General features: G+C 40.9%; 1 protein-coding gene across 4 annotated transcripts in view; it reads left to right on the top strand.

Annotated features, from left to right (window-relative positions):
* The window catches only part of adamtsl3 (ADAMTS like 3), a 175,000-nt gene that overhangs the window by 48,349 nt on the left and 109,239 nt on the right, over positions 1-17,412 (top strand). For all 4 annotated transcript variants that reach the window (XR_010000987.1, XM_062963560.1, XM_062963561.1 and 1 more), the window contains one exon: positions 1,304-1,540. Coding sequence is in view for 3 of the 4 variants with exons in the window: in XM_062963560.1 (XP_062819630.1) it covers positions 1,304-1,540 (237 nt within the window). In the remaining variant the exon portion in view is untranslated. The remainder of the gene's footprint in view (positions 1-1,303; positions 1,541-17,412) is intronic.

Here is a 17,412-nt window from a genome sequence, read left to right as displayed (position 1 = left end):
GCGTGGCTGTAGTTTCCCTGCTTGTGGTTCCCACACAGTGACCGCTAATGGTTTCACTGTGACAGGCACCGCAGAAGGGAGAAAGTTGTGATTTTTTTTGCCGTTGAAGAAGTTGAACCTTGATTACTGGTTTCTTTCCATCAGCAGCTCTTCAAACTATTTCTCATGCAATCAAAGAGAATTAACTCCCATAATGCACTCATGCTCAAAGAGATCCTTTACATTTTTACAACCTCTTATATCTGAGTTTTCTATCATCTGTTTTGTGTATTTTCCCAGAGTTATGTAAGCAGTTTGAGGGCAGGCATGCACTTAGTGACTTATTTTGCAGCAAGGCTCTCATTCCTATGATGCAACAGTTATCTCCTTTTTGTCCGAGATCTGGAAATCCTCTGTGCGCCTTTGAAAATGAAATCCATACAATAAATTGCCTGCAGTGATCTTCTTATGGACTCTATCTTTCCTATTTTTTATTTTTACATTTCTTGTATCTTATATTGGTAAAGTGCTTTGTGGATTTATGTATTTGTTGAGTTATCTAGAGCCAGGAAGCGCAGAGAATCAGATATACAGTTTGGGCCAAGAAATAATGTAAAAATTTCTTGGGAATGTGGGAATAAGGAATGTGTGCCGAATTGGAGCCTGCCGGGGGAAAAAACTGGATAGGACCGCAAGCCAAAGAGAACAAGTCTGAGCAAGATAGGAAGTAAACCATTGAGGTGTTAGGGTGGCATCAAGAGTCACCAATTTTTCTTGTAAGTAAAGTTAGGAGCTCCATGCAGTCATGCCGGCCACATGACCTTGGAGGTGTCTACGGACAACGCCGGTTCTTCGGCTTAGAAATGGAGATGAGCACCAACCCCCAGAGTCAGACATGACTGGACTTAACGTCGGGGAAACCTTTACTTTTACCTTAAAGTTAGGAGCAAGACAGAAGGAATCAGCTGTCTAGGCACAGTGAAAGGATAGCAAAAGATTATGTAACATTACTTAATTTATTTATTTCGTGTCAAAAGCATTGTACGACAAATACAACATTACTTAATGTATTGATGTTGATGAAGGTTCAGGGAGATGGAGGTGGGGTATAAAAATAAAGTTGTTGTTATTATTATTATTATTATTATTATTAGCATCAGATGAAGGTTGAGAAACCTTGAAGATGAGACCCTGTGATGGGTTTACTTGACAGTAGCCATAAGGTGCAAAACAACTTGACAGTACACAGCAACAATAGTGATTTCAACCTTAATAGTGAGAAAGTGCATTGAATTGCAAGGGGTTGTTTTGTTTTCCCGTTCAGGATTGCCAATCAGATGCTGGCGATTTCCGGGCTCAGCAGTGTTCAGCCTACAACGACGTCAAGTATCAAGGACATTTATATGAATGGATCCCTGTTTATGATGATTCCAGCTCTCCCTGTGCCCTGAAGTGCCAAGCCCTGGGCCAACAGCTGGTAGTGGAGCTGGCTCCCAAAGTCCTGGACGGGACCCGCTGCAATGCTAAATCCCTGGACATGTGCATCAGTGGAATATGTCAGGTAAGTAACTACCTTTGGTTATGAATATATGAATTCTTCTTACCCAAATGAATAGGGTAGGCCCTGGTGAAGTGCTCTTACTTTTGTCTGCCCTGACAACTCTGGTCTCTGGAGCCTGTGAAAAAGAGATGGAATGAATATCCAAAACTGTCGCTCAGTTATTGAAAAATATGTTTCTTGAGTATCCAGGAGAAATCCCGGACTGATGAGAGTATCTGCAGATTGGAACTTACTCTGTGCAATATTTACACTGAAAACAATGTTGTCTTCACACATAAAAAGTTCACATTTTATACAGAACTGAACTTTCTCACAGTAAGAAGAAGTAATCTAGGGCTACTCTAAACCAATTCAAGACTCCAGGGCCAGATTAATTGCATCCAAGGGTGTGAAAAGAACTGGCAAAAGTATTGTTGGACCTACAGTAGAGTCTCAACACTCGCTTATCCAACGTTCTGGATTAACCAACTCATTTTTGTAGTCAATGTTTTCGATATATCATGATATTTTGGTGCTAAATTCATAAATACAGTAATTACTACGTAGCATTACTGTGTATTGAACTACTTTTTCTGCCAAATTTGTTGTCTAACATGATGTTTTGGTGCTTCATTTGTAAAATCATAACCTAATTTGATGTTTAATAGGCTTTTCCTTATTATCCAACATATTCGCTTATCCAGCATTCTGCCAGCCCGTTTATGTTGGATAAGTGAGACTCAACTGTACTGGCAATCATTTACTTAATTACAGTACAGTAGAGTTTCGCTTATCCAGCGTAAACGGGCTGGCAGAATGTTGGATAAGCGAATATGTTGGCTAATAAGGCAAGATTAAGGAAAAGCCTATTAAACATTAAATTAGGTTATGATTTTATAAATTAAGCACCAAAACATCATGTTATACAACAAATTTGACAGAAAAAGTAGTTTAATACACAGTAAAGTTCAAGAGCCTGATTCCTTCTCCTTCTCTCCACCATATAATGAAACACAACTTTTCCCAAGAATCCTAGAATATCTCTGGATCTCTTTCTCCTCGCCTTGATGCTTAAAACACCTGCTTCCTGGAACTGCTAAATTTAACATGCACAAGAAAAGTAGCTTATTCCACAAGAATATCACATAATCACAACAACTGGAATAGGCAAAAGGCAGCATTCAACGCTTTGCCGAGTTTGAAATGTTTCCTCCAGAGCAGGACAGAAAGAATCCCTATCTGCAACCTTTTAAGAACTTCAAAATGCTTAGAAGAATTTGGGTATGATTGCATCATGAAGGGAATCAAGCTTTGTAAGCATAGTTCGGACTGCAGAGGATTTTTGTAGAAACAGTGCTTCACGTGTGATGGGGTGAATATATTGTCTGTTTTTAAAGAACAAATGCTATGGTAAGAAGATCATTCCCTTTGCTTTCTGCCCCCAATGGGATGAGGTCCTTAGTGTCATTCTGTTGGTCAATTGATGTGACATAGGTCTTCTTCCCATCTACAGGAAAGTGTGCATTCTTCTATCTAATTTGCACTGGATTATATGGCAGTGTAGACTCAAGGCCCTTCCACACAGCTATATAACCCATTTATAATCTTATATTATCTGCTTTGAACTGGATTATTTTGACTCCACACTGCCATATAATCCACTTCAGTGTGCATTTTATACAGCTGTGTAGAAGGGGCCTCATATAATCCAGTTCTAAGCAGATAATATAAGATTATAAATGTACAGTACAGTCTCACTTATCCAACGTAAACAGGCCGGCAGAATGTTGGATAAGTGAATATGTTGGATAATAAGAAGGGATTCAGGAAATGCCGATTAAACATCAAATTAGGTAATAATAATAATAATAATAATAATAATAATAATAATAATAATAATAATAATAAACTTTATTTATATACCGCCCTATCTCCCGGATGGGACTCAGGGCGGTTTACAGTCATAAAAGCAACACAAACATTACATAACAACATAATACACATTATTAAACAAAGTAAAATAATACAATTATAACAATAAATCACACTTACATGACCAGATCAAGGGGACGGGAACCATAAAGGGAAATCTTATGCAATATATTCAGGCTCAGAAATCGGCGGTATACAAATTAAGCACCAAAACATCATGTTATACAACAAATTTGACAGAAAAAGTAGTTCCATGCACAATAATACTATGTAGTAATTACTGTATTACACATTTACTACCAAAATATCACAATGAATTTAAAACACTGACTACAAAACATTTACAGTAGAGTCTCACTTATCCAACACTCACTTATCCAATGTTCTGGATTATCCAACGCATTTTTGTAGTCAATGTTTTCAATGCATTGTGATATTTTGGTGCTAAATTCGTAAATACAGTAAATACTACATAGCATTAATGTGTAATGAACTACTTTTTCTGTCAAATTTGTTGTATGACATGATGTTTTGGTGCTTAATTTGTAAAATCATAACCTAATTTGATGTTTAATAGGCTTACTCTTAATCTCTCCTTATTATCCAACATATTCGCTTATCCAACGTTCTGCCGGCCCGTTTATGTTGGATAAGTGAGACTCTACTGTACTTCTAAAAGGCAGACTGCGTTGGATAAATCAGAACATTGGATAAGCGAATGTTGGATAAGTGAGATTCTACTGTAATATATACAGTAGAGTCTCACTTATCCAACGTAAACTGGCTGGCAGAACGTTGGATAAGCAAATATGTTGGATAATAAGGAGGGATTAAGGAAAAGCCTATTAAACATCAAATTAGGTTATGATTTTACAAGTTAAGCACCAAAACATCATGTTATACAACAAATTTGACAGAAAAAGTAGTTCAATACGCAGTAATGTTATGTTGTAATTACTGTATTTATGAATTTAGCACCAAAATATCATGATGTATTGAAAACATTGACTACAAAAATGCGTTGGATAATCCAGAATGTTGGATAAGTGAGTGTTGGATAAGGGAGACTCTACTGTATGTAGTAATTATTGTATTACACATTTACCACCAAAATATCACAATGAATTTAAAACACTGACTACAAAACATTTACTACTAAAAGGCAGACTGCGTTGGATAATCCAGAACATTGGATAAGCGAATGCTGGATAAGTGAGATTCTACTGTAATATATACAGTAGAGTCTCACTTATCCAACATAAACGGGCCAGCAGAACGTTGGATAAGCGAATATGTTGGATAATAAGGAGGGATTCAGGAAAAGCCTATTAAACATCAAATTAGGTTATGATTTTACAAATTAAGCACCAAAACATCATGTTACACAACAAATTTGACAGAAAAGGTAGTTCAATATGGAGTAATGCTACGTAGTAATTATTGTATTTACGAATTTAGCACCAAAATATTACGACGTATTGAAAACATTGACTACAAAAAATGCGTTGGATAATCCAGAATGTTGGATAAGTGAGTGTTGGATAAGTGAGACTCTACTGTACCATTATTTCCATATACAACTGGTATGTACATTTACCAATCCTGCATGCTATGGTGTTTTGTTTGGCGGGTGCCGGGCATGCTTCCAAATAAAAACTTTGCTAGGTCTTACTTTCGGGGGAGGCATTATATTGAGCAATTCAGCAAAACCTATACTAGGCCTTATTTTTTGGGGATGTCTTATTTTCGAGGAAACAGGGTATGTAGTAATTACTGTATTTATAAATTTACGACCAAAATATCACAATGAATTTAAAACACTGACTACAAAACATTTACTACTAAAAGGCAGACTGCGTTGGATAATCCAGAACATTGGATAAGCGAATGTTGGATAAGTGAGATTCTACTGTAATATATACCACCATACTTCGCCACAGCAACGCATGGACGGGCACAGCTAGTTAAATGAAGATAAATTGTTCACTTATATTAATACAGCAGCAAGGATAATATATGCAATTTAATTCTCTTTTATGACAGGAGAGGCATCCCTGTTAGTCATTACAATTTTATGGGACTCTCCATAAGACCTCAGTGTCGGTGCCCAGCGCTTTCTCATATTATAGCTTTTGCTACAAGCCTTTTGCCCAACTGGCTGCCACTTTCAAGCTGAAACAGTCGGGTCTGAATTTATGCGCTGCTTCATGTGACATGGAACAATTTACCTCCCCCCATTTAGGAAAGATACTATAACAGTAGCCTGCATTAAGAAGCCAGCACTTGCCAAATGGCAGGTTTCCCCTATTCCATAAATGACAGAAGGGAAATGGGGGATTCTCTTCTTAGGTGTGGCATGTTGGCTTTTAAGAGAGGCGGCTGAACGACTACGTGCCGGAATGATTGTGAGGTGGGAGTGAAGAATACATTAACATCATATGAAACCCAAAGCAATACACAGCGAGGCTGTCACAATCCCAACGCCAGGCTTTTGCCAGATGTTTCACTTTTTCCCTGAGTAAACACCTACTCTACTCATCAAGCGTGACAAGTATTATTTTTGAGCTGTGCACATTCAAGCATTTAATAGAGCGGTAGCTACTTTGTGGAAAGGAGGCTGATTACAAAACCATGTCCCATTCTGTGCAAAATTATTCCTATATAAAAACCAAACGGGAGAGGGGGGAAGTCCCTTTAGTGAGTAAGGTTCTACCGTGTTTCCCCGAAAATAAGACAGTGTCTTATATTAATTTTTGCTCCCAAAGATGTGCTAGGTCTTATTTTCAGGGGATGTCTTATTTTTCCATGAAGAATTCACATTTATTGTTGAACAAAAAAAGAACATTTATTATATACTGTACAGTAGATATCATACAAACCAGCATAACCAGACAAACTGTGAATCCTATCAAGAATGTTTTGTTACTACTATTATTTCCATGTACAACAATTCTATGGTACATATATTTGCCAATCCTGCATACTCTGGTGTTCTGTTTGTTAGGCATGCTTCCAAACAAAAACTTTGCTAGGTCTTATTTTTGGGGGAGGCCTTATATTTAGCAATTCAGCAAAACCACTACTAGGTCTTATTTTCTGAGGATGTCTTATTTTAGGGGAAACAGGGTATCAAGGTTGGCAAACTGTACATGTGATTTTCTTCTCTCTTTGACCCATCTGTGTGCATCAACAATATAACATTCTGCATTTCCACATTAATCCATTGCTGCCATTGCACAAGCAAGGTAAAAGGGGCCGGGCTGTGGCGCAGGCTGGTGAGCAGCTGCTGCAATAAATCACTCATGAGTTCGAGGCCAGCCCGTGGCATGGCGAGCCCCCGTCAATTAAAAATAAAATATAAATTAAAAATGACCTAGCAACCCGAAAGATAGTTGCATCTATCAAGTAGGAAATAAGGTACCACTTATAAAAAGTGGGGAGGCAAGTTTAACTAATTTACAACGTTGGAATGAGGAAGTGCCATCAGAGTGGATGATGAAGCAGCTGCTCCCCCCTGTGGCCAGAATCGAACATCCCCTCAGGAGAAGGTTAAATTGCCTCTGCGTCTGTCTGTCTCTGTCTCGGTTCGATGTGTTTATGGGCATTGAATGATTGCCCTGTATGTTTATAATGTGATCCGCCCTGAGTCCCCTTCCGGGTGAGAAGGGCGGAATATAAATACTGTAAATAAATAAATAAGGTTTCCCCTGACGTTAAGTCCAGTCGTGTCCGACTCTGGGGGTTGGTGCTCATCTCAATTTCTAAGCTGAAGAGCCGGCGTTGTCTGTAGACACCTCCAGGGTCATGTGGCCGGCATGACTGCATGGAACGCTGTTACCTTCCCGCCGGAGTGGTACCTATTGATCTACTCACATTGGCATGTTTTCGAACTGCTAGGTTGGCAGAAGCTGGAGCTAACAGTGGCCGCTCACGACGCTCCCGGGGTTTGAACCTGGGACCTTTCGGTCTGCAAGTTCAGCAGCTCAGTGTTTTAACACACTTTGCCACCACACTTTACAACACCACAAAACCATCCAGCAGCCTGCATGCAGAAGAATGAGGAAGTACTCCATCAAGGACTCGGTGTCACAGTGGATGATGAAGCAGCAGCTGCCCCTGTGGCCGGAATCGAGCATACCCTCATGAAGCCTGAAGCTGGAAAATGTTAAATTGCCTCTGTGTCTCTGTCTGTATGTTGCATGTCTAATGGCATTGAATATTTGCCATATATGTACATTGGTCTGCAAGTTCAGCAGCTCAGTGCTTCAACACACTGCGCCACCGGAGGCTCCTGCACAAGCAAAGCCAACTCCAAATATCCTTGTAACCCAAGAATCCTGTTCAGCTGAATGTGTTTTCATATACAGCTCTGAATCAATCACAATGGTTCCTCTTCATCCTGGAAAGAAGTGACTAGTGGAGTGCCACAGAGTTGGCCCATGAGGTCTCTTCCAACTCTTTTATCTCTGATTCTGTGATTTAGAAAGAGGCATTTAGCTTTCAACATGATCTTCTTCCCTGCTTTAAAAAAAACCCCTCCAAACCCAAAATAAAACATGACAGCCAACAGCTGTCACAGAGCTCAACTAAATGCACACAAAGGTAGAACCACGGGAGTGATATAATAATAATAATAATAATAATAATAATAATAATAATAATAATAATAATAATAATAATACTTTATTTATATACTGCCTTATCTCCCGGATGGGACTCAGGCCGGTTTACAGTCATAAAAGCAACACAAACATTACATAACAACATAATAACACATTATTAAACAAAGTAAAATAATACAATATAACAATAAATAACACATGACCAGATCAAGGGGACGGGAACCATAAACCCAATGTATTAAAATGCATCATTTTAGGCTAGGGAAATCTTGTGCAAAATATTCAGGCCCAGAATTTGATGGCTTGCAAATGCAATTGTTCCGAATCCCGGCATCCACTTTGCAACATCCGCTGTGAACTTGGCTCAGCTTTTTAAGTGAACTCATCTTAATAAACATGTTGCACTGCTGATGAGGATATCTTTGCCTTTGTGCCTGGGAACAACAAAGTATTTGCTAGCGGAAAGAAGTCCAGTGTGACTTCTCCTCCGGTGACTGGTTTTCCTCATTGCTTCTCTCTGAATCTTGAAATGCAAGTATAATTTTACTTCCATCTGTTTTCATAACACCCACGGCTCTTTAGGCTCTCCCATTCCCGATCTTGTAGTATGTCTTTTTGGGGGGAAACTGTTCAAAAAAAATTTTTCTATACAAAATCCCAGAATACTTGTAAAGTATCTACACAAACACAAGATAGTCTATGTACAAAGAAAATATGTCCAAATAACATATAATATTATTAAAGTTCCCCGTACAAAGCTCAATTTGACAGTACCAGCACTATGTAAGTATAATACTATTACAGTAGAGTTCCGGTTAACCGATTTCCGGTTAACTGACACTCCGTATTATCCGATGTCCCCAGGCCCCTTGGGAGGCGCTCATGCACGTTGCTAGGTAGCTAGCTATCTACCTAGCAACGCGCACAGTCACCTCCCAAGAGGCAGGGCGGCGAGCAGAGAAGCACCCGTGCACGTTGCTAGGTAGATAGCAAGCTACCTAGCAACGAGCACAGGCGCTTCGCTAAGCCGAGTGCTCACTGCTCTGCCCCTTGGGAGGCGCCTGTGCGCGTTGCTAGGTAGATAGCAAGCTACCTAGCAATGCGCACAGGCGCTTCCCAAGGGGCAGAGCAGTGAGCACTCAGCTTAGGAAGCACCCCTGAGCGTTGTTAGGTAGCTTGTTATCTACCTAGCAACGCACATGGGCGCCTCCCAAGAGGCGGAGCAGAAGCGCTCCTGCACGTTGCTAGGTAGCTTGCTATCTACCTAACAACGTGCACGAGACACTTCCTTCAGCCGGCTTGCTGGATAATAGGGCCTCCCTATTATCTGTCAGATCCAGTTATTCAACATTCGGCCCGCCCGTTTATGTCGAATAACCGGAACTCTACTGTATATGGGTTACTTTTACTTCTGTTAATACTGCTGGTAAAATACTTGTTACTCTATGTTTTGTTTTAGATAGAAGTTCATTGTTGCTGAATATACCAACTCCTGAAGAAGGGGATTTTCTCCCTGAAACAGGGTACAAAAATACCCGGGACCCCTGTAGACTTGGGACTTTATTTGGACTTTACTTTCGAAGACTTTTTTGAGAGCGGTGCTTCATCATTATTTTTGGAAGATATTTTCATTGACTATGTGTCCCTGAAACCTATATACATTGGAACCAATATCAGACTTGGATAACGTTTGTGTTAGAGCTGTTGCTCCTTTTCATTTTGTCTGGTACTGTCAAATTGAGCTTTGTACAGGGAACTTTAATAATATTATATGTTTGTTCTGTCACGCACTGGGCCTGTGACTGATTGTCTATTATATAGGACGTACGCTTTATGCCCAGCGGGAAGCCAGGGTGCCTAAAGAAAGGTTGTTGAGGAATTTCCCTGAAAAGATGGCCTTTGAGTCTTTAAAGAAATAAACAAAGTCTTTATTGACAAACAAATAATAAATCTTCAAGGAGTCTTGTCCCCACAGGACAGGCGATTGGCTTCAAATAACTGTGAAAACCCTCTTATAACCCCTCCCAGGCTATCTGTTATCTGGGCCTAGCTGGTCTGGGACCCACTGCCAACTCCAAGTGCATCTGGGTGCCGAGTGGACCTACCAGCCAAGGCTTGCAGATGTTTCTGTGCTGTTGTTCTGTATCCTCGGACGGACTTTATCCCTAGTGTTCTTGAAATATGAAGCTTTTTATGGGACGAGCTGGTCTACGTCCTATAACTGAGCTTCATAAGTGAGACTAACTTAAAAATGGTTCCTTCCCTCTCAGAGCCCTGAACAAGGGGCGGAACCAAACTTAATGGTGATTGACAGGTGGCCTGTCCTATGATTGCAAACATTTGCAGCAAGAAAATAAAGTTGAAGTTTCTGGTACAGCTGTACCAGCACAATGTTATTTGGACATATTTTCTTTGTACATAGACTATCTTGTGTTTGTGTTGTCGAAGGCTTTCATGGCCGGGATCACAGGGTTGTTGTATGTCTTTCGGGCTGTGTGGCCATGTTCCAGAAGCATTCTCTCCTGACGTTTCGCCCACATCTATGGCAGGCATCCTCAGAGGTTGTGAGGTATGGAGAAAACTAAGCAAAGAGGTTAATATATATCTGTGGAAAGTCTAGGGTGAGAGAGGTCAGTATGAATGTTGTGTAGTTAATCACTTTAATTAGCATTGAAAAGCTTATCTGCTGTCTTCTTCCTGCCTCTGGGGCATCCTTTGTTTAGAGTCGTTAACTGCCCTTGGCTGATTCATGTCTGGAAATCCTCTGTTTTCAGAGTATTGCTTTTTATTTACTGTTCTGATTTTGGAGTTTTGTAATACTGGTAGCCAGATTTTGTTCATTTTCATGGTTTCTTCCTTTCTGTTGAAGTTGTCCATATGCTTGTGGATTTCAATGGCTTCTCTGTGTAGTCTGACATGATAGTTGTTAGAATGGTCCAGCATTTTTGTGTTCTCAAATAGTATTCTGTGTCCAGGCTGGTTCATCAAATGCTCTGCTATGGCTGATTTCTCTGGTTGAATTAGTCTGCAGTGCCTTTCATGTTCTTTGACTCTTGTTTGGGCGCTGCGTTTGGTGGTCCCTATGTAGACTTGTCCACAGCTGCATGGTATCCGGTAGACTCCTGCAGAAGAGAGAGGATCCCTCTTGTCCTTCGCTGACCGTAGCATTTGTTGGATTTTCTTCATAGGTCTGTAGATAGTTTGTAGGTTGTGCTTCTTCATCAGCTTCCCTATGCGGTCAGTAGTTCCCTTGATGTATGGTAAGGACACCTTTCCTCTGGGTGGATCTTTGTCTTGACTCTCATGGCTTGTTCTTGGCCTTGCAGCTCTTCTGATGTCTGTGGTGGAGTATCCATTGGCCTGTAGAGCCCAGTTTAGGTGGTTGAATTCACCTTGGAGGAGGTGAGGTTCGCAGATTCTTTGTGCACGGTCTGTCAGGGCTTTGATTGTGCTCCTTTTTTGACTTGGGTGATGGTTGGAGTTTTTATGAAGGTATCTATCTGTGTGTGTAGGTTTTCTGTAAACTGTGTGGCCCAATTGTTGATTGGGTTTGCGGATGACCAGAACATCTAGAAATGGCAGTTTTCCTTCCTTTTCTTTTTCCATGGTGAATTGGATGTTTGGGTGGATGCTGTTAAGATGGTCCAGGAACTTGCTGAGTTCTTCCTCTCCATGGCTCCAAATTGTGAAGGTGTCATCTACGTATCTGAACCAAACAGTTGGCTTTTTTGGTGCTGTTTCTAGGGCCTGTTTTTCAAAGTACAGTAGATTCTCACTTATCCAACATAAACGGGCCGGCAGAATGTTGGATAAGCGAATATGTTGGATAATAAGGAGGCATTAAGGAAAAGCCTATTAAACATAAAATTAGGTTATGATTTTACAAATGAAGCACCAAAACATCATGTTAGACAACAAATTTGGCAGAAAAAGTAGTTCAATACGCAGTAATGCTATGTAGTAATTACTGTATTTACGAATTTAGCACCAAAATATCACGATATATTGAAAACATTGACTACAAAAATGCGTTGGATAATCTAGAATGTTGGATAAGCGAGTGTTGGATAAGTGAGACTCTACTGTATTCCATATAGAAATTTGCTACTACTGGGCTGAGAGGGCTCCCCATGGCCACTCCATCCTTCTGTTCATAGAATCCAGTGTCCCACTGAAAGTAGCTAGTGGTGAGGCAATGGTGAAACAGGGCTGTGATGTCTTCTGGGAAGTTTTGTTTGATTAGTGTGAGGGTGTCAGCTACTGGGACTTTGGTAAAAAGGGACACCACATCAAAGCTGATCAGGATGTCCTTGGTGCTTAGATTGATGCCCCAGAGGCAGGAAGAAGACAGCAGATAAGCTTTTCAATGCTAATTAAAGTGATTAACTACACAACATTCATACTGACCTCTCTCACCCTAGACTTTCCACAGATATATATTAACCTCTTTGCTTAGTTTTCTCCATACCTCACAACCTCTGAGGATGCCTGCCATAGATGTGGGCGAAACGTCAGGAGAGAATGCTTCTGGAACATGGCCACACAGCCCGAAAGACATACAACAACCCTATCTTGTGTTTGTGTACATAATTTTTTTTTGCCATGCCTTTCCAGAATACCAGTTTTCATTTAGTCACTTGAAAGTCACTTCACACATGGAGTCAAAGCAAGGTCTTTATTGGGAGGAATCAACATGGATATTTGCTTGCTGCTGGAGGAGGAATCCAAAGGGGTTGGGAAAGAGGGAAAGGTTTCTGTGAAAGTTATTTTGGTCGGCCCTGGAGAACGTGAGACTCAACTCGGCCAGACCACTCAATCATGGCCTTGTCTGCCACGGCCTGCTCTTGTTACCAAATAACATATTCAGCATCCCTACGTGAAAACAGGTTAAAGGATGGGGAAACACATCTAAAAGATAGCTGAAGTATTCTCTTTATTGAAAAGCAGACTAATTTTTTTTTGAGTATGCAAAGTGGTTAAGAGATCACAAGAGCCCACAATCCGTTGTGTTTTTAAACTAAACTTGGAGGCTATATTTAGATTAATATCTCAAACTGCCTATTAGGGCTGTTTTGCAAAACGGGCTCCGGTAATTCGGGCACCACCATCATTTTTTTAAAAAAAATATGTATTTATTGAAATTTCATATACAGTAGAGTCTCACTTATCCAACATAAACGGGCCGGCAGAACGTTGGATATGCGAATATGTTGGATAATAAGGAGAGATTAAGGAAAAGCCTATTAAACATCAAGTTAGATTATGATTTTACAACTTAAGCACCAAAACATCATGTTATACAACAAATTTGACAGAAAAAGTAGTTCATTATACATTAATGCTATGTAGTAATTACTGTATTTACGAATTTAGCACCAAAATATCACAATGCATTGAAAACATTGACTACAAAAATGTGTTGGATAATCCAGAACGTTGGATAAGTGAAATTCTACTGTACCATCAGAAAAGATAAGAAAAATTTAGTATACATCGAAAGTGGGAGAACAATATTTTTATTATAGAAAAGTAGGAAAAGTGAGAAGAAAGAAGAAAAAAATGATAGTCAGAGAAAAGAAATTTTATATCTGCCTGTCCCCTGGGCTGAGTGGGTTGCTAGGAGACCAAGTGGGCAGCAATGGGATAAAAACAATTATTCCTCTCCCTCTAATTAGGACTTAATTTTTCTTTTCTTTTTGTTGTATGAATGTAGAGGCATGGATGAGGGGTTGTGCTGCCAAGTTTAGTGTTTCTGGGATGTGTAGTTTTGTTCTTTTGTCCTAGGCCGAAATTTCAGTACCCTTTTATATATATAGATATATGAATAAACAACTTGGTCCTTAGGAGCAGCACCACAGTATCACTGTTATACAGAGTTTTACCGTATCCTCCTGCAATTGTTCTCCTTCTTGTAACTTTGAGAATAGATGGCTGTGCTTTTGGCCAGTGTTTCACTGAAAACAGAAACAGCATGCATTAGTGATATTAATTTCATTCAGAACGACTTGTGTGGCCTACACTTCCGTGAACTGCCTTTGGGTTGCAAATGATTCTGAAACCACCGGTGCCGAGCGTGCAGTTCCAATGGGCGAAAAGGGCGAAAAGGCAAATGCGACATGCGCAATTGGGAAAGCAGGTGATAATGTAACCTGGCCCTTTTCATTATGTATTTGGGTAAGTTTGAAAAGAAAAATAAGAAAAACAATCCACACCACAGCAGAGGCCAATCCGGCACCTTTTTGTCAATGGATGTTTTGTGCCCTGTATGTTTTTTGGATCCATAACAGCGGCCTGTAAGAAGGTGCGCTCTCCTGGGTGGTCTGTAATCTCTCAGCGTGCCCCGCCATGCTTCGGTACATTATTTAATGAAAATTTAATATTTCTGAAACACTCTTGGTTTATGTGTTGAAAGTCACTTTACATAATGGGGAAGCATTCTTCAGCTGCTGAATGTATTAGAAATGATAGAAATCCAGAAACAATGTTTGGTTTTTATTTTGGAGAGATGGCGAATAGTACATAGAATATCTCCCCCATTCCATAGGTAAGTGTTCTTCATAGCTTAATGCTATTTTTAGTGGATGATAGAGACTGACAGAGTTAAGTTCCCGGTCTCCCCACTCCAGTCACTATTAATACTGTAATTGTGTTGTTGAAAGCTTTCATGGCCAGGATCACAGGGTTGTTGTATGTTTTCCGGGCTGTATGGCCATGTTCCAGAAGTATTCTCTCCTGACGTTTCGCCCACATCTATGGCAGGCATCCTCAGAGGTTGTGAGGTCTGGGTTGCTGTGATTTTTCTGGCTGTATGGCCATGTTCCAGAAGCATTCTCTCCTGACTTTTCACCCACATCTATAGCATGCATCCTTAGAGGTTGTGAGGTATGATTTGCTGTCAGTTTTCCGGGCTGTATGGCCATGTTCCAGAAGTATTCTCTCCTGACTTTTCACCCACATCTATAGCAGGCATCCTTAGAGGTTGTGAGGTATGACTTGCTGTCAGTTTTCCGGGCTGTATGGCCATGTTCCAGAAGCATTCTCTCCTGACTTTTCACCCACATCTATAGCAGGCATCCTTAGAGGTTGTGAGGTATGATTTGCTGTCAGTTTTCCGGGCTGTATGGCCATGTTCCAGAAGCATTCTCTCCTGACTTTTCACCCACATCTATAGCAGGCATCCTTAGAGGTTGTGAGGTATGACTTGCTGTCAGTTTTCCGGGCTGTATGGCCATGTTCCAGAAGCATTCTCTCCTGACTTTTCACTCACATCTATAGCAGGCATCCTTAGAGGTTGTGAGGTATGACTTGCTGTCAGTTTTCCAGGCTGTATGGCCATGTTCCAGAAGTATTCTCTCCTGACGTTTCACCCACATCTATGGCAGGCATCCTCAGAGGTTGTGAGGTCTGGGTTGCTGTGATTTTTCTGGCTGTATAGCCATGTTCCAGAAGCATTCTCTCCTGACTTTTCACCCACATCTATAGCAGGCATCCTTAGAGGTTGTGAGGTATGATTTGCTGTCTGTTTTCCGGACTGTATGGCCATGTTCCAGAAGTATTCTCTCCTGACGTTTCGCCCACATCTATGGCAGTCCTCAGAGGTTGTGAGGATGCCTGCCCATAGATGTGGGTGAAACGTCAGGAGAGAATACTTCTGGAACATATCCATACAGCCCAGAGCTATACATGAAAACATACTCAAAACCGATAGAAATAACCAGTGCACAGTGGGCATAATCAAGCCGAAAGCTAGGCAACGTTATATATGAACAGAATCTTACAGCTTCTATTGAATGGAGAAGAGCAATGGTTTCAAACTACAGGAAAGGAGATTCCACCTGAACATTAGGAAGACCTTCCTAATTGTGAGAGCTGTTCAGCAGTGGAACTCTCTGCTGCAGAGTGTGGTGGAGGCTGGAAGCTTTGAAACAGAGGCTGGATGCCCATCTACTGGGGATTTTTGAATGCGATTTTTTGCTTCTTGGCAGGGGGTTGGCTCTTGTTTCTACAACAGGCATGGGCAAACTTTGGCCCTCCGGGTGTTTTGGACTTCAACTCCCACAATTCCTAACAGCCTCAGGCCCTTTCCTTTTCCCCGTCAGCCGCTTAAGCGGCTGACGGGGAAAAGGAAGGGGCCTGAGGCTGTTAGGAATTGTGGGAGTTGAAGTCCAAAACACCTGGAAGGCCGAAGTTTGCCCATGCCTGTTGTCCAGTGCCTGCCTTAGCTTTTGCTCTGTTTTCTTTCTCGTCCTTGTCCTGTCCTCTGCCCCGTCCTCCATCCTCACTTTCTTCTCGTGATATTTCAATCTTGCCATCTGCTTAAGAAATGAACATTCTTGAACGTGGCCAGTTCTGCATTAACCTTCACAGATCGAAATGAAACATCCTGCATTCATGGTTTTCATTTAAATCTAATTCCTCTGCCGACTCCAAATGAGAGGGAAGCAAAACTATAGAAACAGCTGTGGAAACTTTTTTTTTTCTGGGTGATTCCCGGATTTACGTTTTGCGAAATATTTATGAAGCCCCATAACCGACACTAATGCATTGGGGATAATTTTCCTTTCTACATCAAGCCTTATGCCCAGTGGTTGTGGTTATCGTTGTTGTTCTGGAGCTTTTCTCAAAGCTAAAAAAAATCTAGCTTTTGGTATCGTTTTAGTGATAGTATGCACAGCCCCCAGTGACACAGCGTGTTAAACCACTCAGCTGCTGAACTTGCAGACCGAAAGGTCGCAGGTTCGGATCCGGGGAGCTGAGTGAGCGCCCGCTGTTAGCTCCAGCTTCTGCCAACCTAGCAGTTCGAAAACATACCAATGTGAGTAGATCAATAGGTACCGCTCCAGCGCTCCATGCAGTCATGCCGGCCACATGACCTTGGAGGTGTCTACGGACAACGCCGGCTTTTTGGCTTAGAAATTGAGATGAGTACCAACCCCCAGAATTGGACACGACTGGACTTAACGTCAGCAGAAACCTTTACCTTTTTATGTACAGCGGAGCTATATTTGTGTGGATCTAGTTGTATATAATAAAACTGATGAGCAATGACTATACTACTAAAATACTACTCTTGTTCAGATATTTCAACAATGCAAATACATTGCGTGCTTTCAGACACCGTTTCACAAAAATCTCTAATTTACTTCCCCATTACGTATTGGAAGTAATAATAATAGTAATAGTAGTAGTAAGTGTATTACAATCAACAGATCAGATAAAAGAAGTAGAACCAAACAAATAACCAGCTGCAATAAATCACTACTGACCGAAAGGTCATGAGTTCGAAGCCTGGGTCGGGTTAAGCCCCTGACCATTAAATAGCCCGGCTTGCTGTTGACC

This window comes from Anolis carolinensis, unplaced genomic scaffold, assembly GCF_035594765.1.
Source record: "Anolis carolinensis isolate JA03-04 unplaced genomic scaffold, rAnoCar3.1.pri scaffold_11, whole genome shotgun sequence".
Lineage (NCBI taxonomy): Eukaryota > Metazoa > Chordata > Lepidosauria > Squamata > Dactyloidae > Anolis > Anolis carolinensis.
The sequence above is the reverse complement of the archived record's forward strand: the minus strand, read 5'-3'. Positions and strand labels throughout refer to the sequence as shown.